At 51.8% G+C, this 27,047-nt stretch overlaps 11 protein-coding genes across 12 annotated transcripts; 5 read left to right on the plus strand and 6 right to left on the minus strand.

Annotated features, from left to right (window-relative positions):
* Positions 1–1,027: 1,027 nt before the first annotated feature.
* HMPREF1120_07190 (uncharacterized protein) lies at positions 1,028–1,636 on the minus strand (the record flags this gene model as incomplete). Its single annotated transcript, XM_009161406.1, has 1 exon — positions 1,028–1,636. The coding sequence occupies one exon, from the start codon at positions 1,634–1,636 to the stop codon at positions 1,028–1,030; it is 609 nt and encodes a 202-aa protein (XP_009159654.1).
* Positions 1,637–2,510: 874 nt separating this feature from the next.
* Positions 2,511–5,323, minus strand: HMPREF1120_07191 (methylenetetrahydrofolate reductase (NADPH)). Its single transcript, XM_009161407.1, has one exon. It carries the CDS (start codon positions 4,809–4,811, stop codon positions 2,865–2,867), a length of 1,947 nt encoding a protein of 648 aa, XP_009159655.1. The 5' UTR covers positions 4,812–5,323; the 3' UTR covers positions 2,511–2,864.
* Positions 5,324–5,725: 402 nt separating this feature from the next.
* Positions 5,726–6,463, plus strand: HMPREF1120_07192 (orotate phosphoribosyltransferase; the record flags this gene model as incomplete). Its single annotated transcript, XM_009161408.1, has 1 exon — positions 5,726–6,463. One exon carries the CDS (start codon positions 5,726–5,728, stop codon positions 6,461–6,463), a length of 738 nt encoding a protein of 245 aa, XP_009159656.1.
* Positions 6,464–6,993: 530 nt separating this feature from the next.
* On the minus strand, positions 6,994–13,435 carry HMPREF1120_07193 (uncharacterized protein). The gene has a single exon (XM_009161409.1). The coding sequence runs from the start codon at positions 10,223–10,225 to the stop codon at positions 7,928–7,930; it is 2,298 nt and encodes a 765-aa protein (XP_009159657.1). The 5' UTR covers positions 10,226–13,435; the 3' UTR covers positions 6,994–7,927.
* An 816-nt stretch (positions 13,436–14,251) lies between these two features.
* On the plus strand, positions 14,252–15,823 carry HMPREF1120_07194 (hexokinase; the record flags this gene model as incomplete). Its single annotated transcript, XM_009161410.1, has 1 exon — positions 14,252–15,823. One exon carries the CDS (start codon positions 14,252–14,254, stop codon positions 15,821–15,823), a length of 1,572 nt encoding a protein of 523 aa, XP_009159658.1.
* A 1,372-nt stretch (positions 15,824–17,195) lies between these two features.
* HMPREF1120_07195 (acylpyruvate hydrolase) lies at positions 17,196–18,178 on the plus strand (the record flags this gene model as incomplete). Its single annotated transcript, XM_009161411.1, has 2 exons — positions 17,196–17,251; positions 17,521–18,178. The coding sequence occupies 2 exons, from the start codon at positions 17,196–17,198 to the stop codon at positions 18,176–18,178; spliced, it is 714 nt and encodes a 237-aa protein (XP_009159659.1).
* HMPREF1120_07196 (uncharacterized protein) lies at positions 17,580–21,224 on the minus strand. Its single transcript, XM_009161412.1, has 2 exons — positions 20,372–21,224; positions 17,580–20,312 (listed from the first exon to the last, which is right to left on the minus strand). Exons 1-2 carry the CDS (start codon positions 20,991–20,993, stop codon positions 18,790–18,792), a joined length of 2,145 nt encoding a protein of 714 aa, XP_009159660.1. The 5' UTR covers positions 20,994–21,224; the 3' UTR covers positions 17,580–18,789.
* Positions 21,225–21,276: 52 nt separating this feature from the next.
* HMPREF1120_07197 (ATP-dependent RNA helicase eIF4A) lies at positions 21,277–23,442 on the minus strand. The gene is made up of 5 exons (XM_009161413.1): positions 23,117–23,442; positions 22,929–23,003; positions 22,802–22,870; positions 21,747–22,748; positions 21,277–21,690 (listed from the first exon to the last, which is right to left on the minus strand). Exons 1-5 carry the CDS (start codon positions 23,148–23,150, stop codon positions 21,680–21,682), a joined length of 1,191 nt encoding a protein of 396 aa, XP_009159661.1. The 5' UTR covers positions 23,151–23,442; the 3' UTR covers positions 21,277–21,679.
* A 60-nt stretch (positions 23,443–23,502) lies between these two features.
* HMPREF1120_07198 lies at positions 23,503–26,078 on the minus strand. 2 transcript variants are annotated; one of them, XM_009161415.1, is made up of 4 exons: positions 25,905–26,078; positions 25,657–25,852; positions 25,471–25,561; positions 23,503–25,424 (listed from the first exon to the last, which is right to left on the minus strand). In XM_009161415.1, exons 1-4 carry the CDS (start codon positions 25,965–25,967, stop codon positions 25,307–25,309), a joined length of 468 nt encoding a protein of 155 aa, XP_009159663.1. In that variant the 5' UTR covers positions 25,968–26,078; the 3' UTR covers positions 23,503–25,306. The 2 variants fall into 2 exon arrangements, with proteins under 2 accessions (XP_009159663.1, XP_009159662.1); XM_009161414.1 differs by having other exon boundaries at positions 25,471–25,606.
* HMPREF1120_07199 (uncharacterized protein) lies at positions 23,795–25,279 on the plus strand (the record flags this gene model as incomplete). The annotated part of the gene is made up of 1 exon (XM_009161416.1): positions 23,795–25,279. The coding sequence occupies one exon, from the start codon at positions 23,795–23,797 to the stop codon at positions 25,277–25,279; it is 1,485 nt and encodes a 494-aa protein (XP_009159664.1).
* A 170-nt stretch (positions 26,079–26,248) lies between the features above and the next one.
* On the plus strand, positions 26,249–26,875 carry HMPREF1120_07200 (chromatin modification-like protein EAF6; the record flags this gene model as incomplete). Its single annotated transcript, XM_009161417.1, has 2 exons — positions 26,249–26,386; positions 26,435–26,875. The coding sequence occupies 2 exons, from the start codon at positions 26,249–26,251 to the stop codon at positions 26,873–26,875; spliced, it is 579 nt and encodes a 192-aa protein (XP_009159665.1).
* Positions 26,876–27,047: the final 172 nt, after the last annotated feature.

The raw sequence follows: 27,047 nt of genomic DNA on the forward strand, positions 1-27,047 counted from the left end.
GCGACCCTCCTCGATCACCTCCCCGATGCTGGCGGCACTGCGTGAACACCTGCTTGAGAAGCCTGACGAAGATCTGGACGGCATGGTCTTGTTTATATGGGATGAGTTCGGAAAGCTTCTTTCACGATGGTCGGTGAGAAGGGCGCTGTCCTCCATTGCTTGGTCGCCTAAAGCAATGCGACGCATTGCAAGGGGCAGAAGTGCTGACTTACGCGACTATGATGCACATGTGGTTTCTGAATTCCCTTCATGGTGTCATTTGTACGTCGATGAATCAGGGTGTGACAAAAGAATCGGTTTCCGTCGTTGGGGGTGGTCGCCACGGGGCGTGACACCAGGAAAGGATCGCACAGTTCCAGCGTGGACAACGATACCAGATTCTGCCTGCCTATGACCAAGACGATGTTGTTTTCTTCCGCATATTCCAAGGCTCTACTGATGCAGCTTTCTTTCTGGAATACATGCAACAGTTGTTGCCGCACTGCAATCCTTTCCCCGGAAGACGGTCTGCCGTAATCATGGACAATGCATCATTTCATCGTAGCCCCGAAATTGACGCGCTGTGTGCGCGTGCTGGTGTCAAGCTGGTTTACCTGCCTCCTTATTCGCCTGACTTCAATCCCGTCGAGGAATTTTTCGCAGAGCTCAAAGCATTTATAAAGAAACATTGGGTGGTGTTCGAGACAAATCCCGAGTACGGGTTCGAGACCTTTCTCGAATGGTACGTCGACGAAGTCGGAGGGAGAAAAGCGAGCGCACGAGGACACTTTCGCCATGCTGGGGTGACTATTCAGGAGCATGATGGACAATGAGTTCGATGCTAATAAACTAAAATTACATACATGAAACTTTATAGATCCTGTTTGAACACTCAGATGCTGAAGAACGACGCCAAGAGTAATTGATGCTTAATGGATGGAACCATGCTCTGTATGAGAACAATCATCATGCGCGGAGTCTGCGTGATGATGGAGCTTACGACGTTTGGCGTAAGTTTTAATGTCTCGATAGTATCGCCGAGCAATACCTATAGGAACTTCTCGCTTCTTCGGCGAGAGACTGTCAGTCCGCATAGCTGGAGATGAGGATGCAAAGCATAGGTTATCTCTTCAGGGCTGGCTCTCTTTATCAACTCAAACTTACCATCAACCTCCAAATTCGCCGCTGGATTCCTCACAATCGTCTTTGGCTGGTCCGGCGTCAAGGCATCTTCACAGTCAATCTGCTTCTGGCCGCCGTTGATGGTACTACTACCGGTCCAAATGTCGATATGTCTTTTTCCCGACCCGCCGTTCCAATCATCGGTGCATTGCGCACAAGTGTCTTCGAACCGAACGTACTTCTTCAGGTAAGGCACATAGATGGTCTCGCACTGATTGAGTTTGCCGGGCGCAGTGGCCATGGTGAGCGGGTTGTCGTGGGTGCCTGTGCCGCCGGCGACGAAATTGCGTCCGCCGCAGTTGTATGCTGTTGCTGGACCCGGTGGGTCGTTGTCGGGGTATCCGTAAAAGGTGTGTTGGACGTTGCTGATGGAGGATGTCAATGAGCCCACCGCTGCGGCGTCTGAATCTGATAACTTGAGCACTATGCTGGCACAAGCTAGATTGCCGAACAGGAGAATTGTGAGGTGTTTCATGGCTGTGGCTGGCTGCAAGCTTTGGGGACTGAAAGGTGGGTTGTCTGGATATCTTCAGTTTGCAGCAAGGAATCAAATTGTTCAGAGTCTGTCTCACGGGTCAAGGAATCGAACACGGCTGCTTGGGTTTCAGAGGATAATGCTGGCTGATATGCAGTGATCGAAATGATCTACTCTTCAACACCAAGAGAGTGCCGGGACAATGTTGAGGGGAATACACAGGCGAATAGATAAACTGCTTGTTTTATCGTCTTTGCGGTAGTCCGTGTCCCTTGACTACCACTGCAGCTTACCTTCTGTCTTTCGGTGTCCATCCGGTGGGAAGCGACCGATCGCAGGTCAACTGGTGCAGACTCAAAGCAAGCTGAATGCCATGGCACACAGTTAGGCACGCCGTAAGCCGACACGGAAAGCTGAACTCAAAATCAACACTTGGAGGGTGAGGTGCAGCAAAAGGCATCCTGGCATGGAGTGGCACACACCGCTTCCTGCAGGGTGTGATCTATCTCCTCGCAAAGTCAGCACGTTTGTTGTTACACAAGGCTTTCAGCCCAAATTTCACAGCTCAGCTACTGTAGAGCGATGTGCAGTGCATTGGTTGTCTTGGTTGCCAGGTGGCATGCCTAGGTAGTCGCAAAATGTGGGAGGATAGCATACCTGAACCACTGGCAGCCCTTGAAACATCTCATCTTCACCCTGCGAGCCTGTGTCACTAATTAGCAGGTCCATTGTCTGCGGACTAACAGTAAAACAACAAGTCAAAGGCTCTCCTCTCTCTAGTCCAAGGAGACTCGAGGACGCCGGCGCCTACCAAACGAGACAACCAAGGTAACCCCCCTGCAAAAATATGTCGACAAGGAACGGAAAGAAAAAGCGAAGTAGGAGATAGTTCTTCTGTGTCGCCATCTAGACATCTGTCTGTCCTCGCTAGATACAAATAGCATGCGCACGACATATCATGTTTTGCCATATTCTGACAGGTAACCATGTTGAAAGGTTCATAAACGTCGTTCCTCATAATATCCTTATCTGTTTTGTTCCATGCCTCAGGGGTATCATGTTGAAATGAGATACTTTTTGTTTCTTTTTTTGCCAAAAACGCTGGTTGCTCTAATCACCCTGCTCATCGTATATGTACGCAAGGGGATGGAACGTTTCTGAAAAAGTGCAACTCCAAAAAAAAACACCAGGGTCCGTTGAAAAAGGCGGTAGTTGTGACCGCTGCTGCTCAGTTCGATAAGGCAACCCCATTCGTCTGGAACGGAACCTTCTGACCATCGCCGTTTGTAATGCTTTTCTCCACTTCAGAAACCGGTGCATCGCCTTTGAGAACGTCTCTGGTGCCATTGCCATTGGTGGTCGCTTGCGACGACTCCGTAGCAGGTGAATCCTCAAAGACAACGTCGAGATCTTGCACCTCGAGCCCGTCAAAGACTCTGAAGATTTCATGCGTTTGATGGAAGTCATTGTTCACAATGTTGACGAGATAGCATTCATCCATCATTTTCTCAATGAGTTTTCGTGGCCCCGATCCCGCCGGATAGCACCTAGACCAGTCTTGTCCTAGTCGGAATGCCTCGTCTTTCCATGCCAAAAATGAGACAGTCTCAACGATGGTGGGTTGCACAATCTCTCTGTTGGGGAAGATGCCCCATGTAACGGCATTGGGGCCCTCATCTTTGGTATTGGTATGAAGTTCTCCCTTTTTGTTGACGGCATAGTAGGTCAAGTTCTTGTTCGCGTTGAGCCTTTCCAGCACCGTGTTGAAGATGGACGGAAAGATCAACAACTCGAGATAAGCCTTCTGATAGACCCAGCCACCAGGGGGACCCCATCCGTAGACTGGGTGAGATGATGGCGCACCGTCAATTGCTGGTTGAGAATTGACGGTCAGTAAGCCTCGTTGATTCAAGTCGGTCAGATCGGGTTTGATCGTGTCAGCCTCTGCTGAAATGCTGCCTTCGCTCCAGGGCAATCTTTCCAGCTCACCCTGAAGGTATCGGACAAAGAGGGCTGTGACATCGCGGAGAGATTTTGGCCTGCCCCACAGTTTCATGTTGGCCTCATTTGTTCCCTTGAGGCCGACGCCATAAGCGTCTAGCTCACCAAAAGCAGGACTTCGACTGTCACCCCATCGGCCGTTGGGGAACTCGTCCCAATCAGCGGTTCTGGCTACATATGAAGTGTTGCGATTCCGCCAGAAGATCGGTCGGACGGTTTCATCTCGTCTGTTGAAACCCAGAGACTGTCGCCATGGCAGAGGTTTCTCCAGCCGCCTTCCAGACTTTTCAGGAGTTAAGGCCAGTTCCTCCAATATCATGCGTGTGGCCTGTGCCAGGTTCATTGTGTAAAAGTGAAGATGATGGATCCCGGCATCAAGGATGCGTCGACACATTTGGGCGACCAAATCCTTTCCTATGTCTCGAACCGCGGCATCATCATTCTTCACCGGTTCCAATGCCTCATACCACTCCGGAGGGACATGGCATTTGGTCCAATTTGCTCTTCTGATGAAGGCGGCGTAGGTGGAGATTGGCATAATCCCCGGAAGGATGGGGACATTGATTCCACGATTGCGGCACTTTTGCACCCAATTCAGAAAGATGTCCACGTCGTAAAACATCTGTGTAACGACAAAAGTTGCTCCAGCGTCAACCTTCTCCTTGAGATGTTCAATTAGCAGATCTACATCGCGGTGATCGTCGCAACCTTCAGGATAACCTGCCACTCCAATGTCGAAGTGGTCTCCATATCTGGCCCGGATATATCTGACCAGATCTTTTGCATAGCGAAACCCTGCATCCTTTGCTTCCCATTTCTCCTGGTCGCGGGGTGGGTCTCCACGGAGGGCCAAAATGTTTGTGCAGCCCGCTTTGTAGGCCAGTCGCAGAGCTTCGTCCACTTGTGTGCGTTCCATATCCGTGCAAGTCAGGTGCATGCAAGTCTCCAATCCATAATGACTCTGTGCCGCATTAACCATTTCGCAAGTCAATTGTGAGTGCCTCCCTCCTGCGCCCCAAGTAATGTCAATGAAAGCCGGGCCGAGATCATGCATGCGGTCCATTCGGTCGTAGAGGTTCTGGACGCCCTGGGCAGTCTTGGGCGGGAAGAATTCGAACGAGAAGGTTGGCTTCCCGTTCTCATGCGCCTGGGCGAGTTTCTGGGATATATGCATTTTGACCGGACTGTCGAGTTTGGAAGGGAGTGGACGATAGTAGTTGTAGTTGTGATTAAGTGGCCGCAAGAAGGATCAGGACAACGACCTGAAGATGAGGGGAGCTGCTGCGAGTGTATGCCGTTTCTCGCTTGTCTGTAGCTATCCCCTGGTTGCTTGTTGGTGTAACTATTTATGTTGGGTTTGTTTTCCTCACTCCGAATCAACCAAAGTAACGCTTGCGAGCCCACCGATCGGCCAGCTGTCGCTGCATTGGGTAGTGATGGTAAACGCAGATCAGAGGGTATTTTTCGGCCTGTCTATAGAACTGAATCACAGTGATAGCATGCAGGAAAAAGAACAATCTTGAGCACTCTCCCAAATAACCAGATCTAATGTAGTGGTGAGGTTCGAGTCTTGTTGCTCTGTTTGTCCCGCGGACACTTTTTGGAGGGGAAATTTTTGGGCGGGAGTCGGTGAACGGAGACATAATACTGCTAGTACGCACTGGGGCAAGATCCTGGGTGCCTGCGAGTAATCGGACTGTCCTTCTGCCCCGAAGACGGCACTAACTGTATCTGCACCACTAAAGTAAATTTGGGGACACGATCTAACGCCAAATCGGCCAATGCATGACGCGCCGAACGACACGCCTCAATATTTGTTCCGAGTCGGAGCCTCACTCACTGTACATTAGAGTTAGTGGGATGGGTTACTAGTGGTTTAAACTCGTCTGTGCTTGGCAGGAACCGAACCTGTGTAATCATTATTGATTTGCTTTCCTAGTACCCAGATGTTTTGTATGCTGTCCGCTGTGTGATACCTCTCATTGCACTTCACGAAAAGCGACACACTCAATTCTACCATCGCACGCCCTACCGGCTACCAACACTTTATACAAATTCTCGCAGCTTTCCCAAACGGCGTGTAGCATCATGGCGACCGACGGCTCATACAAAAAGACGCTACTCCCTCTCCTCTTGAAGGCTTCAGTACTATCCTTTGGTTCATACACACTCAAATCCGGCCGAGTGTCGCCTTACTTCTTCACCTCGTCCCTTCTACACACGTCAGTATTACTGGGTGCGCTGGCGCGGGCCTACGCATCGGTCTTGACATCTCCGCCCTTCTCTCTGCCTTTAGCAACCGAAGAAGCTGGCTCCGAAGCGGACGGGAAATCCTCTCCTCAGTTCGACATTCTCTTCGGCCCGGCGTACAAGGGGATCCCGCTGGCGGCGATTGTGGCGCGGGAATTGGAGTTCAGCGGCAAACATTTTGAGGGTGTTTCATATTCCTTCAACCGAAAGGAAGCCAAGGACCATGGAGAAGGTGGCATCATAGTGGGAGCGCCGCTGAAAGGGAAACGAGTCGTGGTCATCGACGATGTCATGACCGCAGGAACTGCTCTACGGGAAGCCATTTCGATCATCAAGGCCCAAGGCGGGATTGTGGTCGGAGTGGTGCTCCTGTTGACACGACAAGAGCGCGTCAGCGAGACCGAGCCAAGAAGTGCCATGAAGGTTGCAGAGGACGAACTCGGCATTCCTGTGAGAGCAGTGCTGAAGTTTGAGGATCTGATCGAGGCAATTGAGGCCGGTCAAATCGAAGGTGCTGGCCCAGAACAATTGGAGCAGATGAAGGTCTATCGTGAGAAATACGGGAGCAAAGATTGATTACAGACAATTATTTACCCTGACTATTTGGCTACGAGGCGAGGCTTGCCCCCGAAAGATCGTGCGACAAGGTGTGTGCACTTCCGTCGTCGTCAAATGCCATGGAGATATTACGTGTCAACCGTACGCATATGCATCTCAAGGGGCGAATTGGTGTTCACGATAAAACGACCACACGGACTGAGCGGGCCGGACTTCCCATTATGGCACGGCATGAAAGATGGTTACGTACGATTCTCGGCCGCCGACGCTGGCCTCTGGAATGAGAACCACCAACATATCTCGATGTGATACATCAAGGAGGCTAAACTCATCATCTTGCTTCTTTTAGGTCAGAGGTCTCTGGTCTTGCTCACACGTTGACTCTGTCTCACAACCACGGTTGTAGTGCAGTTTGTGGATCAGGAGGCGGAACAAATTACGCACCAAACCTGGCCTATGTTCGACCACCTCGAGGAAGTCATCTGGTCAAACATGAGACGAGCGTAGACACTGTAGAGTCCATCTAAAGCGACCACAGAAGCAGAACGTGGTTGACATCAAGTCGGTTGGCATTGCATCAAAAACTCCCCCATCCTTCCGTAAAGGGAATTGGAAGTATCCATGCGGGTAGAATCTGGCAGAGATGTACTACTAGCAGTGATTAATGGCTGCAACTCCAGCCATGGCTCTTGGAACCATCCTTTTGGAAGAGATTGGCAGACACACAGACGGACAGATAAACAGCCACCTAAAGTACTGTAACTCCCATTGCTCAGCTCTCATGAAGTGTCACTGTAATAAGCGCCGTGCCGAGCTGACAGGAGCTCCTTGATGGGCTGTATGGCCCTCCTCAGCTTGAGAGATCACAAGCAAGACTTCTACTTGCCCTTTCGCCGTTTGTCTGTTTGTTGCTTCCCTCTCCTCCCCTTTCCTTTCCATTTCTAGACCTCAGCTTGACGTCAAGCCTCGTTCTTCCGGCCTTTTCCAAGTTCGTCTAATTCCAAGTTCGTATAAAACTCCTCTAGTGACCGGTTCACAACAGGAAATGAAAGGAACAAAAACGTCCCAGTTTGAGTCCATAAGAAAATACATATAAATCACCACCTGTGGTGGGACAGCCAGTCATATCAGTGCCATAAAGCGTAACCATAACCATAACCATAAGCATTCGTGATATAACATAGCAAATCAAACTAAACAGAACAAATAGGACGATTTTTGACATAAGATCGGCGAGGTCATGGGCGACACAATGGAGAGGCCTGTCTATCCGAGAAGCAAACCATTGTTGTGTCGGTCCATGGCCAGAAAATTTTTGTATGGTGCTGGGATCGATCAAGGCCCGAAAGTCTGCCAGCAGCTGATCGGGTCCATTCCTTTTTGGCACAAAGGAGAGATAGATGACCGGTGTGTCCTGTGTCCCTTGACACACGTCGGCTATGTTCCGTCTGTTGACCAATCCGCTTTTTATAAGAAAGTCGCTCAAAGCGTGCCCATGCCACCAGATTTGGACGCGTTGTAGCGCAGATCAGGCCCGTTGAAGGAATCGTTGCACAAAGATTCGAAGTCGTCAAGATCCAACGCGAGGTCGAGGTCAGGGTCTACCTCAAGGTCGACAGCAACACCAATATAGTTAGAGGCTTCGGCCTTGTTTTGCAGGCCTGCAGGATTCTGGTGTATACCTTCAACCGGGTTTGACGATTTTTGGTGAGGATAAGCTGCCCTTTCGGGTTCTGGAAGCCTATCGTAAGATGGATCGGCTGAAGAAGGGGACAGAGGAACAGCAACGGAAGATGGCTTGAGAGGTGATGAGGAAGTGGCGGCGGCGGTTTTCGTCACAAAAGGGTCGCATCCGAACTCGGACTCGGAGTCAGATTCCAGCTCAGGCTCCGACTCGGACGAAATGTAGAAGGTTGGTGAGGAGGTTGAGGCCGAAACGGAGACGGAGGAAGGAAGTTGTTGGGAGGAAGAAGAAATCGACGCACGGTTGTGGTCGAGAATTGTGAGTTTTGCAGCCATTGAACCCAAAGTCGTAGAATCAGCCCGTTTCAACCCGACATCTACATCTGCAGCGTTTTCGGCTGGTTCAGTTTCAAGTTGGACATGATCATCAGCACCAAAGTCAGCGTGGCAATCGTCCTGGTTTCCCTCATCGTGATCATCATCATCATCGTCATCGTTATCCTTGTCGTCACTATCATTTGTTGCCAGCCCATTCTGACCCCGTGCTGGGCTGGCTTGGATCGCAGGCAGAGTCGCAAACCCGGCCACAGGTAAGTCGGAGGCCCGTCGACTACCGTCTGGTGTCGCCGTTCTACGCCTACTCGGAGGCTTGAGTGAATGTGAGCGGAGAGAGGCCAATGATGTCTGTGGCATTGAGGCAGAAGATTGCCAGGATTTGGAGCGAGAATTTTTCGACTGGCGCTGACTGGCTGATCGTAATCCGCTCTCAACGGACATGGAAGAAGTCAAGGACCGAGTCTGTTTCCTAGACCGAGGATTCTGTATTGAAGCACTAGAAAATAATGGGGGTGTTGGAGGGGTACGGGCCTCAATGGCATGTAGATACGTCAGGCGCATCTCGTCGACGATTTTGCGCAACTCGTCTCTGCTGGTTGGAGCGGCGGGGTCTTCGGCCAAGCTCGTTCTTGTGGTAAACGAAGACGAGGTGCCAGTAGATGAAAGAGCCGAGTGCCGTTGGGTCGACGAGCGTTCAGAATGGTCATCAAGGTACCCGTGCTCAAAATGGGGCAATGGCATTATGTTTGCAATTCCCACCCCTGGACGAGGGGATGCAAAAGCAGATGCAGACGCAGATCCAGCTCCAACTTGCGGCGAAAGCGCGTTTTGGAAGGACTGCGTCGAAGAAGAATAGCTGGTTTTTCTGCTCACTGAGGACACACACCTGTCACTCTTAATTTCCGGCAATGGCTTGTTCAAATAATCCTGGCTGACATGGGCAATGTTCCGGTTCACCCCTGCTTGACCGTAGATAGAAGCAAGTCGGCCATATTCAGCTCTCCAGAGAGCTTGTACGGCCGGCTGGCGCTCTTCCTGGTGCTCGGGGAAGGAGCTCGTGGATGCCATGTGTCGAGGATAGAATTGAGGGGAAAGCGTGGAAATGCCGAGTCCGGTTGTGGAACGATTCGAACCACATGACGGGTTCTCATATAAATGGTCGTTGCCAAAAAGTTGTGCGGAACTCGACGAGGCGCCGAAGACAGCGTCATCACTCATGGCAGAGGGAGGTTCCCATTGTGGACTTGCAGGGCCAGGATTGGTGCGCGAAGCCGCACTCGGGGCAGATGAGAAGGAGTGCGAAGCCACGGTTTTGACAGGCAATGTTCTGGGCCGAGCTGTTGTGGCCTGGGATATCCTTCGATCCTTTCCGCCCAGGATGTAGTCGCCCTGGCGGATATCGTCCAAGGTGCGCTCGTAGTCCTGCTGCGTGACGAGGAGTTCCCCCGAACTCAGACGTCGGTTGGTTTGGAGCTTGACGGGCCCATTACCTCGTTGCGGCCTGTCACAGAGTTGAGGCGGCTTTCCTGGTACAGTAGAATCGTATGAGAGTGAGCGAACCCCAGTGGACGTTACGGTCGCCTCAGGTCTGGCTTTGACAGTAGCAGTTTTGCCCAGGGCATGGTGGATGAATACAGGTAGCTTGCCTTGAGCGGGAGCTGTAGTGTAAGGCACACTATGCAGATCTAGCTCGGCGGCAGCGGTTCTATCCTCCGCCGACGGCCTCTTCGGGGAAAGAAGCTTGCGCAGACGAGATTCCATGTTTCTGTTTCGACCCTGGAGTACACACGAAAGAAAGGGACCTTCCTCTGCGCATTGACGCGAGCGGTTCTTTGCGCGCACGGGCGGATATCCCGTTGGCAAGCGGGAACGTCAAATGGGATTTTGACGTGTTTAAGTAGGATGTTAGGTCGCACTGGAAAACTGGCATAGATGATGCGTCTGAGTTGGACGCGGTCTGCAAACGAGAGTGGGTGTGTCGAAGTCTGGTCAAGAAAAGGAAAGACGCGTCCGGCATGCGAAAAGAGAAGGAAATCCCAGTACTGACAAGGGCGCAAAAGCTGTAACAAGAGGCAGCCAAATCTCTCGTGATTTGAATGTGGGCAAGGATGATGCTAGAAGTTGTGCAAAAAGAGGCGTTTTGCGTCGGACAAATGACAAGGAATAGTCTGTAGGCCCGGCAGGGATCCACGACCCACTGAAGTGTCACGACCAGGGCCGGAGATGCCTCGAAAGCCGGTGGTTGGCCCCGGAGGTTGGTCCACGGCAGTCCTGGGGCAGTTGGGGAGACTGTCATACCGTAGTTCAAAGTTACGGGCTGAATCCTCGATCCCTTGAGTGGTCAGCTAGGCTCAAAAGTCCACGAAGCTACCGCAAACAGACGGCGTGCGGAGGAGACGATTGCGGCATCCTAGGCGATGGAAAGGCGTGCTGGGTGTGTCTTGTTTACCTAAAATCCCGTAAACAAGGAATTGGCCACAACAAACACCAACAGCCACGAGGTGACTAGCCTCAACGCGTGTGTCGTGTTCGAATGATGAACAACTAGTACGATAGCATCCACAGGGTCTCTGCCCGTACTGGGCCATGTAGCAGGACCTCATATAAGATGTATAGATAAACGTGTCCCTGTCATACCCATCATCAGTCGAGTGGCAGCTGGATCGCTCGGTGGACAATGCTGCGCGGACCAGCTGCCAAAGGACACACAATGCCTGAGACAGCCTGAGCACGGTGCAGACAGCCCCTGTGGGTTCTGTTGTCTCGCTTCTTTCGACGATCCGGTCCCAGGATTCGGGTAACTGACGTGATGCCGGATCAACGACGCTACAGCATAACGCAGTATAGCCTGTCCACAACAGCCGAGACAGCAACGGTTCGAATTTAGGCGAGCGCTGGCGGATCAAGACCAGACTGGCCAGGGCCGCATTGGAAGCAGGGCTGAAAAGAGGCTGTTCAGTCCATGTCGAGGGAGGACACCCTAGGCTCATGGTGGTTAGAGATCCTACCTAGGGTTCCCCTGACGCCAATGTGCCCTGCCAGGATCGTTCCCAACTGCCGAAACACAATGTCCCAACGGCCGGGCAGGCGGAAAAAGGATCAGTTGTCATTGAATGTACATGATAGTTGGGTCGATTTTCTTCTGGTCTTACTGCTAGCAGCAACAAGGGTTGATTTGTAAAGAGTAGGTGTTGCTGGCTATAGGTGGCAACGAGCTTGTGCGGTGTAGCGCTCGTGGCATGTCAATTTCGAGCCGGCGCCAAACACTTGATTTACTGGCCATGTCCTTTCTCGAGGTGTTGCCTTTCTCAATAATGGCATGAACATTGTTGTCGGTCCTCCCTGCGAGTTAGATATTCCAAAAACCATTCCGCGGGCGTCCTTATGGAAATTCAGATAGTTCCAGTAATTCTGCTATTGAAGCCCTCCTAAATTGGCGGTCAAGCTTCGTAGTGCAACAGGTTTGGTCAGAGACGTGTCGCTTCCCTACATCTTGAGGTTGGACTACATATGGTGGCCTTGTTGTCAACCAACCCGTGCGAGGACCAGCCCGTGAATTGGCGTCTGTCTCAGAGTCGTCAAGATTGCTGGGATATGGTCGCCTAAATAACAAGCGCTGAGTAGTCGAGCTATAGCCAGCTTCTTGCTCCTTTCGATGTTACGCATGGAAAAGCTGTTGGAAAGGATCGACCGCTGACCTCAACGCGGCTGAAGGGTCAAACGTAGATGAGAATAAGGCCGGCACGCATGTCGTAGAGCAAGCCATCTTCGGCACGGCCCATTGTGTCCCTTCATGGCTGACACATGGCTGCTTGGCTAGTGACCATGCATGATTGTGTCTTGACTCGCAAATGCCTTCTTCTGCCCAGTCTGGGACGGCTCACACACATAGCTGGGTTGGAAGATGCAAGACCCTGTCTCACTTCAACGCCATATTATTCCAAAAAGACGGATTCCAAACTTGACCAGCTCGATCGGAAACGGGATGTTCAGCCGTGATTGAGTCATAATTCTGCATCCCCTTTCTAAGCAGCACGGAGTGCTTTTTATAGAGCAGACCTTGCCCTGCTGGTCACTATCACCTTTTTCGCAGATTTGTAAAGACGCTTGATGTTGTAGATGAAGTTTTACGTGAGGACAGCCTGCTCTACCATCATGACGCGGCCGAGATCCAGCTCTTCCTCCTTGTGGCCAACAGCAATGTGAGATGCTCTCACCTCAGCGCAGGCTTGACACCTGCACGGGTTGTGCTGGCTGTCAAGGCTGTTTGCCAGCTTCGATCCGCCGTTGGTCAGAGAAACAGAGCAAGCAGTCACACCGTCAGCCACAAAGGACACGTTCGATGGAGAGCGAAGTACGCAGTTGGTGGCACTCGGTGCAATGCTAGCAAAAAAGATAAGTGACCTGTCAGTACAGCAAAACCTACCAAAAACGAGTAGAATGGCGCTTGAAGCTTGACTCCCTCCCTCCCGCCTCTTTCAAGCAAACAGTGCCCAGCAGCGCTGGCACCGAGGAGCATCCCACCACCTCCAAGACGGCGTGCATTGCAGCCCTGTATACCATTCGAAGATGCGGAATTGCCACAAGGCCCAATCTCACAAACCCCAACGACAGCTGCAACATGAGGATGCCCGGGGCTATCGAATATTGTCCTTCAGGGAAGTTGACTTGCACCGTTCGATACGGCAGGTGGTCATTGCTGGTGAGCAGAACGGTAGCACCGAAAAAGGACAGCCATGGTCGATTAGACGAGTTACATCGACTGCCAGTGCATGAAATATTGAGCGGAGAGTGGCGCCAGCATTGGACCGTGGTAGTAGCAGTCACAGCTACTAATAAGAAAAGGAGGGTGAGTGGAGGATCGACTGGGTTTGGTTGACACTGAGGATGTAACTCTGCTGTGCAGGCAAAATGATCTTCACCAGTAGCAGCTGTAGTAGTATCGGCCTTGCAACTCTACCGTGACACTCGCCCACCGCAGTACAACACTGTGCTATATAGGATGCTACTCATGGTACAGTACCTACGATACTACTAGGAATGTTCTGCTGCTACCTCGTGTCGCCCCTGTGGTCGGTAGTTGTGTTGTTGCTGCACAATTGTACAATTAATGGTACGAGTGGTTGAGTAGCAGGCTGCGCTGCGTTTCCTTCTCCCGCAGCCACGACCATCTCCATCCATCCACTCCTGCTATACACGACACACGACATCGACCATACCAACTCTCCCCCGTCTTCCGCGTCGTCTGTCTCGTCTCAACGGCTTCCCTACTACTCTCTGCCACCACCGGCTGCCACCGTAGTCCTTCGAACCGACGCAGCAACCAGACCGCAACAACCCTCTGCCGAAATTCTACCACTCTCGCATCCATTATCCAGACACCACACGTGCCGGCCTTCGTCGTCTTTGCTCACTCCTTCTATCGTTGCAGTCAACAAAATTGCGTTCTTCTGATACCTCAGTGTCTCCAGCAGTCACTGTATTGTTGACGGTATCTCCATAGGGATGCTGTGGTGCTACTACTACGACCTCTGTCACCTCTGCCCGCTTGCTAGTCCTGACTCACTTCTTTGAGCCATTGACTGCCATGTCACAGCAGTTCTTCTGCTGCGTTTCCTGCTCGTAGCACAGCATGTCCCTTAGGTCTCCTGGAACAAACAAGACAACATCCCAGTGCATCATGCTATCGGGGATTGCCCTTTCTGTCCTCATCGACTAGACCGTCTATACGATCCTTGGGCGAGCGAACGAACACCTTTACGGCGCCTGCGCCCATCCTCCATAGCCATGACTCTCCTCGACTTCTTCCGCAGCATTCTGCGCCGTCTGGCCGCCATGCTCTTCTTTCCTTCTAGCCTCAAGTCGATGGATGTCTCCCCGAAGACGTGCGATACTGAGGTGACGGTGGTGGAGGCTACAGAGGACATTCGGACGTTGGACGATCTTAGGGACGAGATCATGCGGCTGTTCAGATATCCTTGTACTGTGAAGCGGATGCTCTCCATGTCCTCGGCTCTACGTATGCAATATAAGGCCAAACTACGAGACAGTGACGCGTGCATGTTGCCATCTTATTGCCATACTCTTCCCAATGGCCAAGAGAAGGGGACTTACATCTCACTCGATGTCGGCGGTTCCACCTTCAGGGTGGCTCTTGTGGAACTTCGAGGTCGACATGCCAAATCGTCCCCTATGGCCATCAGGCGGATGAGCACGTACAAGATTGACGAACAGATTCGCCGACTGCCGTCGGCAAGGTTCTTCGACTGGATGGCTGGTAGGATACAGGAGATGCTCGAGCAGGAACAAGAGACGCGGCCGTTGGACGAACCGTTGCCGATAGGTCTGGCTTGGAGTTTTCCAATTGAACAAACGAGCCATCGTGGGGGCAAGCTGCAAGGCATGGGCAAGGGCTTCTCGTGCCATGAAGACACAATAGGGATGGAGTTGGGCACACTGGTTGAGAGCGCGTGTGCTAAGAGACAGTTGAATGTTCGGGTCGAAGCCATTGTGAATGATTCCTCGGCCACACTTTTATCTCAAGCCTACCTTGACCCCGATACTTCGATGGGCTTGATTCTTGGTACAGGGACGAACGCGGCTGCATACCTGCCTACTGCTTGTATGGGGACGTCCAAGTTTGGAATGCGGGAGTCTTCCTGGTTCGACAAAGCCGAGAAGGTCATTATCAACACTGAGCTGTCCATGTTCGGCAAATCTATCCTACCCCAGACTCGGTGGGACCAGTTATTGAACGTACAACATCACATGCCTGACTTTCAGCCTCTCGAATACATGACGACCGGTCGTTACCTTGGTGAGCTGCTACGCTTGATCATTGCTGAGGCCGTGGAGATGGGCGGGTTGTTTCAAGGCATTATGCCCGAACGTCTGACCGAGTCTTATTCCCTAGACACCGAAATTCTGGCCCAGTTGGAGCAGGATCGGTCCAGGAATCTGGAGGACTCCACACTCATCATCCAGAAGACCTTCGGACTCAAAATGATACCGACGGCAGAGGAGGTTGCCTTTCTTCGATCGGTGACCGAGTCCATTTCCTACCGTGCATCAGCTTATATTGCGGTTGCTGTCCATGCACTGTGGGCTTTGCAGCGGGACCCCGAGATTAATCCAGCGGGTCAAAAGGAAAGTTCCAAAACATCGATCGCCTGCAATGGAAGCGTCATCCTCAAATACCCCGGCTTCAAGGACCGATGCCAGGGGTTTCTCCAACGAATGATCAAGGCCGGCTCTCTCACGCAAAGGGTGTTTGCTTCACACAAGATCGCCCTACAGCCCACAGTCGAGGCTGCCGTTTTCGGTGCCGCCGTGGCTGTGGCGTTGGCGAATATCCCTTGACCTTGAGATCGGGCTGTTCGCAATTTCCACCCTCCATATCTCGAGAGACACTCGGGCAAGTTTGACTGACAGAACTGGTCCCATTGCACCGATGATCACGGAGAAAGTTCGGGTCGATTTCAGCGCAAGGCTTCATGCAACCGTGCCAACACGTGTGGCAATCTCGCCAGCACAAGGAGGCATATGGTCGCCTCCAGAAAGCTTTGAAGGAAGCCCATTAACCCTACAATTTGCTGCCATGTAGAAGATGGCATTGGGCTCCTGATGGGAATGCCGGATTGCGGAAGATAATGAGGTCAAGTTCCGTCTACATCTGGTTATCAAGTTTCACGTCTCGCGAAGACATGTCAGCAATGCCGCAGCCAGCGTGAAAAGATACTCGGCACTGGCAGCTATCATCATCAAGCTGGTGTTGCCGCACAACCTCTCCGGCAGGCCGCAACATGTTCGGTGTTGAACACCGCGGACTTCTTTACGGACGGCGACTGGTACTGAGTTATTCAACCAGTATTTGGACTATAATATCACGCGACAATCTTGCTCGGTTAGGGTATGCGTGAGAGGGCAATGCGATCACTCGTGGGGATCGCTAGCCACCTTCTGTTGCTTAAAAGGATAGCATGGAGTTAGAGCGGGTCTGGAAGGCGCTTTGAATGAAGCTTCAAATTCATTTATGTTAGAAGCAGATAGATATCATATATTCATGCTAAAGATTCTATTGTCTCATCCAAGGACGCCGTGTTGCGAGACGCGTACTGTACAGAATACATGTACATGTCGAAAGGATCATCTGCCGGGTTTGCTGCCTGAACATAGACCTACTGCTAACCTGAAACCAATCCTGTCATAGCTTTTTGTGTTACAATAATGGGAAGCGAAGCGAGCAGCAAGCGACCACGGCGACCGCATGACCGTACGGTGTCTACCTAGGTAGGTATTAGTTGATCGGTGTGTCGGTGCTGGTGTTCAAGTTTGATGTTGTTGTTGTTGTTGGAGTTCACTACCTGGTACTCTCGTCCAACTTGCCGCATCTCGGAAACGATCCCGAACATGATGTTCCGAACTCGAAGCTCAAGCTGTCAGGTACCGACCGATCCACTGCCCGAGGGCACCCGCTCACCGTGACTGGGTGGGCGGCCGGCATTTCACCCGCACTTGAACCCGGACGATCCCACTCGACATGCCACCTCTATAATAATGATATGAACCCTTCAACCATAGCAGTATCCTGCAGTTGCCCAGCTCTGCCCGAAGGGAACGTCGGGGATGACCCATTGAAAACCTTACATCGGGAATAGACAAGAGGAGGAGAGAGGGCCTATTTCTTTTCTTCCGTCTCTATCGACCGACCTCGACATCGACATCAACAGTCATGGCGGCCATCAAAAACAACTGTCGCAAGGTCATCTGCATTGGCCGGAACTATGCGTATGTCTATACTATGGCTATGCTATGCTATGCCATGCTATGCCTCTGCCTCCGTTAGCCTTTTTGTCTGTTTTGTTTCCTGTCGATAACACGCCTCTGCGGTGGTTGATGCGATTCATTTGTTGCCGACTTGTCTCTGGCATTGCATTGCCTGATTGACACAACAGCACCGCCAGTACCAGCAGCAGCGGCGCAAGACAAATCATCCAAATCCAATGCGATATTATATTACTATTGTATACCCATGCTGACCACCTTCTTTCTCGTAGCGACCACATCACCGAACTCTCATCCGCCCGCCCCTCCCAACCCTTCTTCTTCCTCAAACCGCCCTCCTCAATCCTTCTTCCCGACAAAGGACCCATCATCCGCCCCCGCGGGACGACCGTCCACCACGAAGTCGAGCTGGGCCTCGTGATCGGCGAAACCCTCCCCGGCAAACCTCTCAAGAATCTTTCGGAATCCGATCCCAAGATCTTAGACTACATCCGATGCTACTTTCTGGGCATTGATCTGACGGCGCGCAATGTCCAAGACGAAGCTAAGCGCAAGGGACTTCCCTGGACGATTGCGAAAGGGTTCGACACTTTCCTGCCCATCAGCCATGAAATCCCATTCGATCGGCTGCCCGACCCGCATAACGTGCTGTTGTGGTTGAGCGTCAATGGCAAGATGAGACAGCGCGACAATACGAATCTGATGTTGTTCCAGATCCCCCGGATTTTGAGTGATATTTCAAAAGTCATGACGTTGGAGGAAGGAGATGTCATTTTGACGGGAACGCCGAAGGGAGTGGGACCCCTGAAGGGTGGTGATGTTGTTAAGTGTGGGTTGGAGGCGGATGGGTTGGAAGTTGTTGAGGCGGATATTGAGGTCGAGGTCGTGGATGATACGAGTGAGGGCGGGTATGTGTTTAAGGAGACTTGAACGGACCAATTACCAGTACTCCAGATGAGATGGGAAAAGAAGAAGAGAGAGCCGGCAATACTGCAGGGGTCAGAGCTGGCTGACCGACTGATCTGCCGTTGCCATCTGTTCTACATTGAAGAAGGAGAACACCTGGTGAGTAGGAAGAATTGGTTCATTCGTCGGCCGCCCGACGTTGTGAAAAGTGGCCATGCCACTGGTTATATGAATCTTCCGTTCTGTTCCTGTCACAATGGTTGCATACTCCTGCATGCCTGATCCATTACCCATCCATAAGACCATGTACAGTATCTACCAAGGTACTACCTGGCTAGGGTCAATGTGTTTACTTTCCCCGTCACTGGGAGAGCACCCACCAATAAAAGTCCATACCATACTATGATACACTCTACTATATCTTTGCTCATTTAGGTATGCTCAAATCATCAGATCAGACCAAACCCAGATGAGGCCATGCAGGGGTTACAGAGCCCCACCGTACCACCAGGGTTTAATCTTGCCCCTTTTGTACCAGCAGACCCTACCAGGCTGGGCTGGCGTACCTCCGCCCCTCTGGAAACGGTGCAATTTGTCGTCATCATCACCAGCAGGTTTGGTTTTGTATCGTCGTTTCAGTCCTCGCTTGTCGTTGACAATATAGGTATTTCAGGAGGTGGCGGCAGTGGGAGATGGCGTCTCGGTCGTCTATACAGGTATTTCTTGCCTGTGCGCCTCACCTTAGCCGCCGGACTGAAGTGCTTGGACGTCATCTCTAGGAGTCGTTGACCTTCGTCGTGGCTGCTGTCCCCTGCCAGTGCTGCCATATCGTGAAATGCCCTCTTGTGCGGCACGAGTTGCGGTAAGACTGCACGGTTTTCTGCCAACTTTGAGGCCACAGTGGTTGGCTTTATCGACCATAGTGGAGGTTGAGGTTGTTGATCCATGATCGGTGGTGATGTCGAAGAACCGGGGTCGGGATCTTCTCTTCTGTATGCCATTGTCGATATGAATGTTGACTTCTTTCTATGGCGTGGTGTTGGTTGATTCATTTCTCTATCGTCGTCGTGGTCCTGGTCCTGGGCATGCTCCTGGACGGCAGTAGTAGGTATAGGTGGCTTCCGGGCGACCTTTCCTGCAGGATGATCCTTGTCCCATACCGCCGAACGCAGCAGGAAGTAGGGTTTCTTGTCTCGGGACGCAGGGCTGTTCTGTCGGGCCGTTTGTTGTTCTTGTTTCTTCAACACAGTCTGGTCGACTTCACGGCTTTGGTCTGATCTAACAGTCGGGCGCAACTGGATTTTCACTTTCGTGCTTCCCAGGTCCTGTGACGCATCAGCGGGGGCTATTTTTAGTCTTGACCTCGTCTTCTGGAATTGCACCTGCGTCGGCTGCTGCGGTTGGCTTTGGCGCACGCTCCCCTTGTCGACCAGACGTTGGCCCCGACGCGATCCAGCAGAAAAAGGCACAGCTTGATAGCCATCCGCAATCTGGGGCCAGTGAGATTGTTTATCCGTTTCATTAACCTTGGACTCGGATTTCCCCAGCGTACCAAGAGCCGCGGTGAAATTTGTGGGTGGTTGAAGAACGCCAGCCTCATTGGGATCATCTCCCATTGATAGATCGTCATCAGAAGCAATGCCGGCACTGGTGTAAAGTTGAGAACACAGTTTCGCGAACAAGGTAACATTGTTCCAAAGCCATCCCTTCTCGTCGAGGAACCGCTCGCATTGCTTCTTTTGCACGGTGTGGAATATGCCGTTGACGAAGTTCCGCACAATTGCCTCTTCGAAGGATCGTGGGAGAGATTGAATCAGGCATAACCCCTGAGAGTAGTAGCCGTCCCAGTCGTCATACCTCCTTTGCTGAAGGAGATTGACTCGGACTAGTTGGGGGGCCTGAACATCTGACTGTGGTAGAAGTTGCAGTGTGTTTGTGTCCCCGTCGCTGCAGTCTCTTCGGACAGCGTAGCTGAAGGAGATAGCATTTTCATCAAGATCGAGGTCTTCGGGCAATGTAGTCTCTCTGCGACGCTCATGGTTCTGTTGAGGGACCTGCTGACAAGCAGGTGACTGAACTCGCTCATGGATTATGTGTTTCCTATTCCTGCCTTGGTGCCGTTGGGCCTGAGAGTCTCGTACTTGTGTGTCATCCTGCCCTGTTTGTGAAGGTAAGCCCAAGGTCAATCTAATCTGAAAATCTCACTTCAGTGCTTACCTGGCAGAGGAGATGATTGACGCTGCTGCTGCGGCTGCTCAAAGCTGTCTGGAACACGGCTGACAGAAGACAACAACCGCTCTGCAGCAACTGGTGGATGTCTCGAGAGGCCATCTACTCGAAGTACCAGCGCCTCAAAGCTGGAGGTGTCGACTTTTCCAGCTAGGGTCTGTTGCAGCGTTTCAAGGGACGCCGATACTTCTTCTTGCTGCCTCTGCTGGATGTCAAGTTTACCTTGACAGTCGACCTTCAGAGCATTCGTCTCTTTCTGAAGATCTTCCCACTGCTTCAGGGCACGTTCGCCGAACTGGGCCTGCGCAGTCTTGAGATGTGAAATCTCGCTCTGTAACATTGCCCTGCATTCTTTCTGGGACGCCTCGAGTTCTCTGAGCTGGCTGGACAAGCGTGATTGCTGGTCTTCAAACAAGCAGCGTGTCTTGTCAGAGGCATGCTCGATTGCTTCAACGGCCGACCTGGCATCTTTGACCTCCTCGCGTAAAACATCGATTTCTTTGCGACAACTCTTCAACTCCTCATGTAGAAACAGGTTCTCGCGGCGGATTTGGTGTGCTTTGAGCAAGTCAATGGCATAGCTGATGGTGGATCTTCGGTCAGAGAGCATATCTCTACGCTATGGGGAGCAAGGTCGAGGGGAAACGTTCCTGGCAAAGGGGCTTGGAAGAGCGCAGCGCACGCTGGGAATCAAGACGACGATGTCCGAATGGACTCAAGTATTTCTGCGAGAAACGGCAACCATCACCGTCAAAGAGAGAAGAAAATGAAGTGGAGTTGAGACGTCGTTTCACTGGGTTTGGGCTCCGAACAAACACCCCTGCGAGAACTGCCATTCATGTCAGATCTTACACAAGCACAAGCAAGCAAAAACAGCAACTGCACGAACGACGTTTTTGGTTTGAATCAGTTTCTCTACCTGTCTATGGCAAGAAGCAGTTGGTCCTCATCCCTCATAACACGTGAGAAGCTTTGAATTCTTTGTGCAGTCTGAGAGAATGATAGCCAACGATTGCTAGCTAGCATTAAAAAGCAATGACGCCCGCGAACTCTGCCACATCCCGACGACCCATGGGTCATCAATGTGGTATCAGCGCGCTCGTTTGCTCATGAAAGAGACCTGGTAACAAGAGTGAAAATACATGACTTTTCCCGTGGCGACAGCTCTGAGCCAAGCAGTCAGGACACAGGCTTCATCCCACTTTTCTCAGGCGGCCACATCATGTCGTAGCAACCAACGCCATCCACATGCCGGTTGAAACAACGAAAGATCCGATGTTTGAGTGTGTTGACTCCTTAGATGAGATCTGTGATTTGTTAGTATGAGTTTTCACAGTTTTAACTGGACAGGAAGTATGCTTACCAGCAACGTTCATTGGCATCTCTTCGATTTGAGTGCTGTAGAACTGCTCGATTTCTCTCATCATGCGGACGTCGTCGGCGGTAACGAAGTTGATCGCAACACCCTTTCGACCGAAACGACCGCCACGACCGATACGATGGATGTAGTTCTCACGGTTGGCCGGGAGATCGTAGTTGATGACCAAGGAAACCTGTTGGACATCGATACCACGGGCAAGCAAGTCAGTGGCGATCAGGACACGAGAAGAACCAGATCGGAACTCCTTCATGATAACATCACGCTGAGCCTGCTCCATGTCACCGTGCATGGCCGAAACGGTGAAGTCACGAGCGGTGAGCTTGTCGGTGAGCCAGTCAACCTTTCTTCGGGTGTTGCAGAAGATGACGGCTTGTGTGATGGTGACGGTCTCGTAGAGATCGGAGAGGGTGTCGAGCTTCCATTCCTCCTTCTCGACGGCAATGTAGAATTGCTTGATACCTTCGAGGGTCAACTCGGCCTTCTTGACGAGAATGCGGACAGGGTCGCGCATGAACTTGGTGGTGACCTCGAGGACATCTTGAGGCATGGTAGCCGAAAGCAGGACGACCTGGGTCGATTGGGGAAGAAGCTGGAAGATATCGTAGATCTGCTCGGTGAAACCGCGGGAAAGCATCTCATCGGCCTCGTCCAAGATGAACATCTTGATGTTGTCGGTCTTGAGAACACGACGTTGAATCATGTCCTGAACACGTCCAGGGGTTCCGACAACGACTTGGGGTCCCTCTTGGAGAGCCTTCATGTCCTCCCGAACGTTGGTGCCGCCAATGCATGCGTGGCATTCGACGTTCATGAAATCGCCGATGGCGACCACAACCTTCTGGATCTGTTGAGCAAGCTCACGGGTTGGGGCGAGGATAAGCGCTTGGCACGCCTTGAGGTTCGGGTCGATCTTCTGAAGAGCAGAGATGGAGAAGGTCGCGGTCTTGCCGGTACCAGACTGGGCTTGAGCAATCACATCGTTGCCTGCGCAGAAATGTTAGTTAAAGTTGAAGATTGTGCATTTGGGAAAACTGTACCTTTGATGACGGGCATGATAGCGCGCTGCTGAATGGCAGATGGACGTTCGAAACCGTAGGCATAAACACCTGTGGAATTGTCAGATCAAGCTTTTTTTTGGACGGATCTTGCAGTTGCAGCACATACCTCGCAGAAGCTCAGGCTTCAGGTTCATCGCGTCGAAGGAGTCAATGACTTCATCGTAGTTGGACTCGATTTGTCCTGTTTGTGCACGTAAAGTTAGCAAATTTGTCGATCTTGGTCAGGCTGCGCATCGATCTGCCGCGCCATCGACATGATCGCAGCTGCAGCGGTCGAAAAGAGTCAAGACATACCTTCTGGGACTTCCTCAAGACCTTTGTCCGCCATGATTGCGATAGAAGAACTTGGGATCACAGGCGACTTCGCCGGTGATGTTGTTAGAGCGTGAAGTTGAAAGTGGCGTGAGAATGACTTAGGCGCTTCCTGTGCGTCTAAGCCTGCTGAATACTAGGTTTCTTGTTGGGTTCGATACGAAGATTCTCTGCTGTGAGAATCCGAACGAACCAGAGAAGATGTCGCGGGATTCTTATTGTTTTGGAGGTGGTAAGAATGAAGGATCAAAAATTTTGGGCTGCTGAGGGACTGCGGCGAGTACTTGACTTTCGCAGAAGTCTTGGCGCGGCGCTAGAGAAGTTTTGCCGCTTGGAACTTCAAACTTCACTTTTTAGCGACTTTCTCCCCAACTTTTCACTGGCTTTGTAATTCAACGCCACTAACGCCGCATAAAATCCTCTTGATATCGCTCTTTTGATAGTCCAGCCTTGTCCATCTTTTTCCACAGTGGCGCAATTCATTTTGTCTGATGTCCAACCTGACGTTCTCTACTCGGTGATTATCCAACCAATTGCTTGTTCTAGACGCCTCTCGGAAGCTCTCCTCCAGATCAAGTGAGCCTTGAGTCCGGTCACGTGTCCCAGCCTCGTTCACTTTCGGTCGCTTTCCAGACTTGTTTCTTATTATGTATCGGTTAGATGATCGCAACCACAACCACCCAGACCGGTAGACAGCCGGAGATACCGATCTATGCGGAGGGTCCTACCCCGGACCTGCCAACCGAGGGGCAAATCGCCGATGACGAACAAGATCTGTCCGAGACCCCTACAGACCAACACCCTCTAGGGGTCCGCCCATCGGGGAATGCTCTAACATCCCAAGAAAATGTGCAGGCCGCCATGGGCTTGTTCGGCATGCTGCCAGATGCTTTCCTGCTAACACTTTTGGAATTCCTCGACCAGTTAAGCTTGGTCAACCTGGGAAGCACATGTCGCGGTCTGTACGCCTACTGTTCCTTTGATCAGTTATGGAGAGATCTTGCCGTCAATAATATGACTGAGGATTTCTCATGGCGTGGAAGTTGGCGGTCATCCTTGAGACGGCTGCCTTCAGCCAGCCTTGCAAAAGTGGACTGCAGACATCTCTTCTCTGACGCATTGCATCGTCCATTTCTCTGTTCCCAGATCTCCCTCTCACCTTATGTTTCAAATATTCCCTCTCACACCCAGATTCCACGCATGCAGGACTTATCTCTTGCAGAGTTCAACGAGTCATGGTCCGATCGTCCCTTTATCTTAACATCTCCGGTGAAGCAATGGCCGGTATACAAGAAGTGGAACCTACAAACTCTGCTCGAGGAGTATGCAGATGTCCCTTTTCGCGCCGAAGCCGTGGACTGGCCTTTCAGAACCTATGTGGATTACATGAACAGTACGAAAGATGAAAGTCCATTGTACCTTTTCGATCGTGGCTTCGTGGAGAAGATGGGTTTGGAAGTGGGAAAGAACGGAGACTATGAAGCAGCGCAAGCATTCCAAGAGGATTTGTTTCAACTGCTGGGAGAACAGAGACCAGACCACAGGTGGTTAATTATTGGTCCGGAGCGGAGTGGAAGCACGTTCCATAAAGATCCAAATGCGACCAGTGCCTGGAATGCGGTTATCCGGGGCTCGAAATATTGGGTCATGTTTCCTGCTTCTGTGCTCCCGCCTGGCGTCTATATGAGTGAGGACCAGAGCGAAGTTACATCTCCCTTAAGCATTGCGGAGTGGCTGATGTCTTTCCATGCTGAAGCAAGGAGCACACCCGGTTGTTTGGAGGGTATCTGCCGCGAGGGCGAGGTTTTGCATGTGCCATCTGGTTGGTGGCACCTGGTAGTTAACCTCGACCCGGCAATCGCCATAACCCAGAACTTCGTGCCGACGTCTCACGTTGGCGCCACGTACAGGTTCCTCAAACACAAAGCCAATCAAGTCTCCGGTTTCAAGGAGAGCATCACGGACCCTTGTGGGCTCTTCATGGAGCGGCTACACCAGAAGCACCCTGAACTAGCGGCAGCCCTGGAGGACTCTGCCAACAAAAAAAGAAAGTGGGAGGAGGTGGTCTCTAAGGAAGAAACCGGTGGAGAACAATCTGGGTTCAGCTTCGGTTTTGGCGACGACCTTGATGACGAGGAAGTATAGCCGCAATATTGCCGTCTTGGAAAGGTCTCAATGACAAGCGACCGATTTGGTTGATGTGAGATTATCGCCGAAGGTGAGATACCCAATGAAGGCACCAACAGCCACGGCCAGCATGACCCAACCGTTGTAGGTCATGAACAGAAGCCTGTATACTGTCAGTACCGGTCCTTCGGCATAAATGTATCACCCACATGATGAAGAAGCTGTAGAACACCTGTACAGCATACAGGGCTGCCTTGATAATGGTGCCTTGACGTTCTGCCGCTGCCTTGGACTCTCTCCCTACGACGAGCAATGAGTTTGATTCGTTGACTTGTGTGTCTTCGCCTTCACAACCTCAGTCACAGCCGTGATATAGACGCGCAAGGGAGACATACTCGAAGCACTGGTGCTGTACGCAGCCATGCGAGCCTTGTGGATCTGCTCATATCGTCTGCTGATTTCGCGTACGCATTCATAGCCTGCGGTGAGGAGGACGATGGCAAGCAGGGATAAGATAAAAGAGTGCGTGCCCGTTACTCTCCATTGCGGAAAAATAATACATAGATTCTTCGAGGACCATGTGAAGAGCATCTGCTGCAGTTAGCCGACAGCATTGACAGTTCCCTGGGTATAGGTGACTTGCGTTCATGGAGCACTGCCCTTCACCCATGTCCATATCACCATGACCCATGTGTGCGTGGTCCATTGTATTATAGTAGCAGCGCTCGAACGCGGAATCGCAACTGTATAACAATGAGCGTCCACCTTCACGGCCACGTTGAGTCTCGTTGTGCGTTGTAGGTTCAATTGCGGGCGCAGTTTGGGGTTGAACAAGCGCCTACTACTTAAAGATTACCTAGGTAGTAGTACCTCGACGGCCGTGCAAACACAGCAAACATTTCCGCTACTCGGTGACACCAAAACCTCCCACGGAATCCTGGTTGCCTGGAACTTACGCATACCACTCTCACGAGCTCAGCGCTCAGCATGGTCGAAAATGTGCCTCCAGGCACCGGCTCCAAGGCCTCTGCCATTGCTGATCGACCGGGACTTCCGTATTATGAGAAACTCCGGCGCGACTTGCGGGACACGTTACAGAAGAAGCGCCTTCTCGATCGCAACATGGTAAGTTGAGCACGGATTGATAACAACGCCGTCACTCATCGTTTACAGGCTGCGCTTGAAGACCAGATCTACCGTCAAGAGACCGCGTACCTTGAGGAGACATCTATTGCAGGGAACATCGTAAAAGGCTTCGACAACTACATCAAGGCATCTGCAGTCTCGGCTTCAGCCAATTCCGCTGGAGGCACCGTGTCCGGAAGCGCGGTCGGCGGTGGGCTTGGTGCGGGACGACGGAAAGCGGTAGTGAATGATTCCGATCGCATATTCTCGCGCAGCTCAGTGTCCTATTTGAGAGACTCGGATTCCCCTAGCAGCGCCACCAGTACGCCCAACCATGCCGGCACGCCCACAGGTAGTTTCACCACAGAGCGTGGAGGAGACAAGAAGAAAAAGAAGAGTACAGCGGCAAATGATGATGACGCGGAGACGAGACCCAACAAGCGCCAGAAGATTTCGTTTGGGAGCTCAAGGAAAGCACAAGACGATTGAAGACAACACGGTCGCGACGTGAGCGTTGCGCTGCCTTTGCCTTGGACTGTCAATCGACAAAAGATGCTGGCTTTGCGCGTTGGATGAAAGATGCGCATCAACGACGATCGGCCAGCAACACACTCGCTTGCATTCAGATGTTGCCGCTACGCTTGTGGCATGAAAACTATCG

Source organism: Exophiala dermatitidis, assembly GCF_000230625.1.
Source record: "Exophiala dermatitidis NIH/UT8656 unplaced genomic scaffold supercont1.6, whole genome shotgun sequence".
NCBI lineage: Eukaryota > Fungi > Ascomycota > Eurotiomycetes > Chaetothyriales > Herpotrichiellaceae > Exophiala > Exophiala dermatitidis.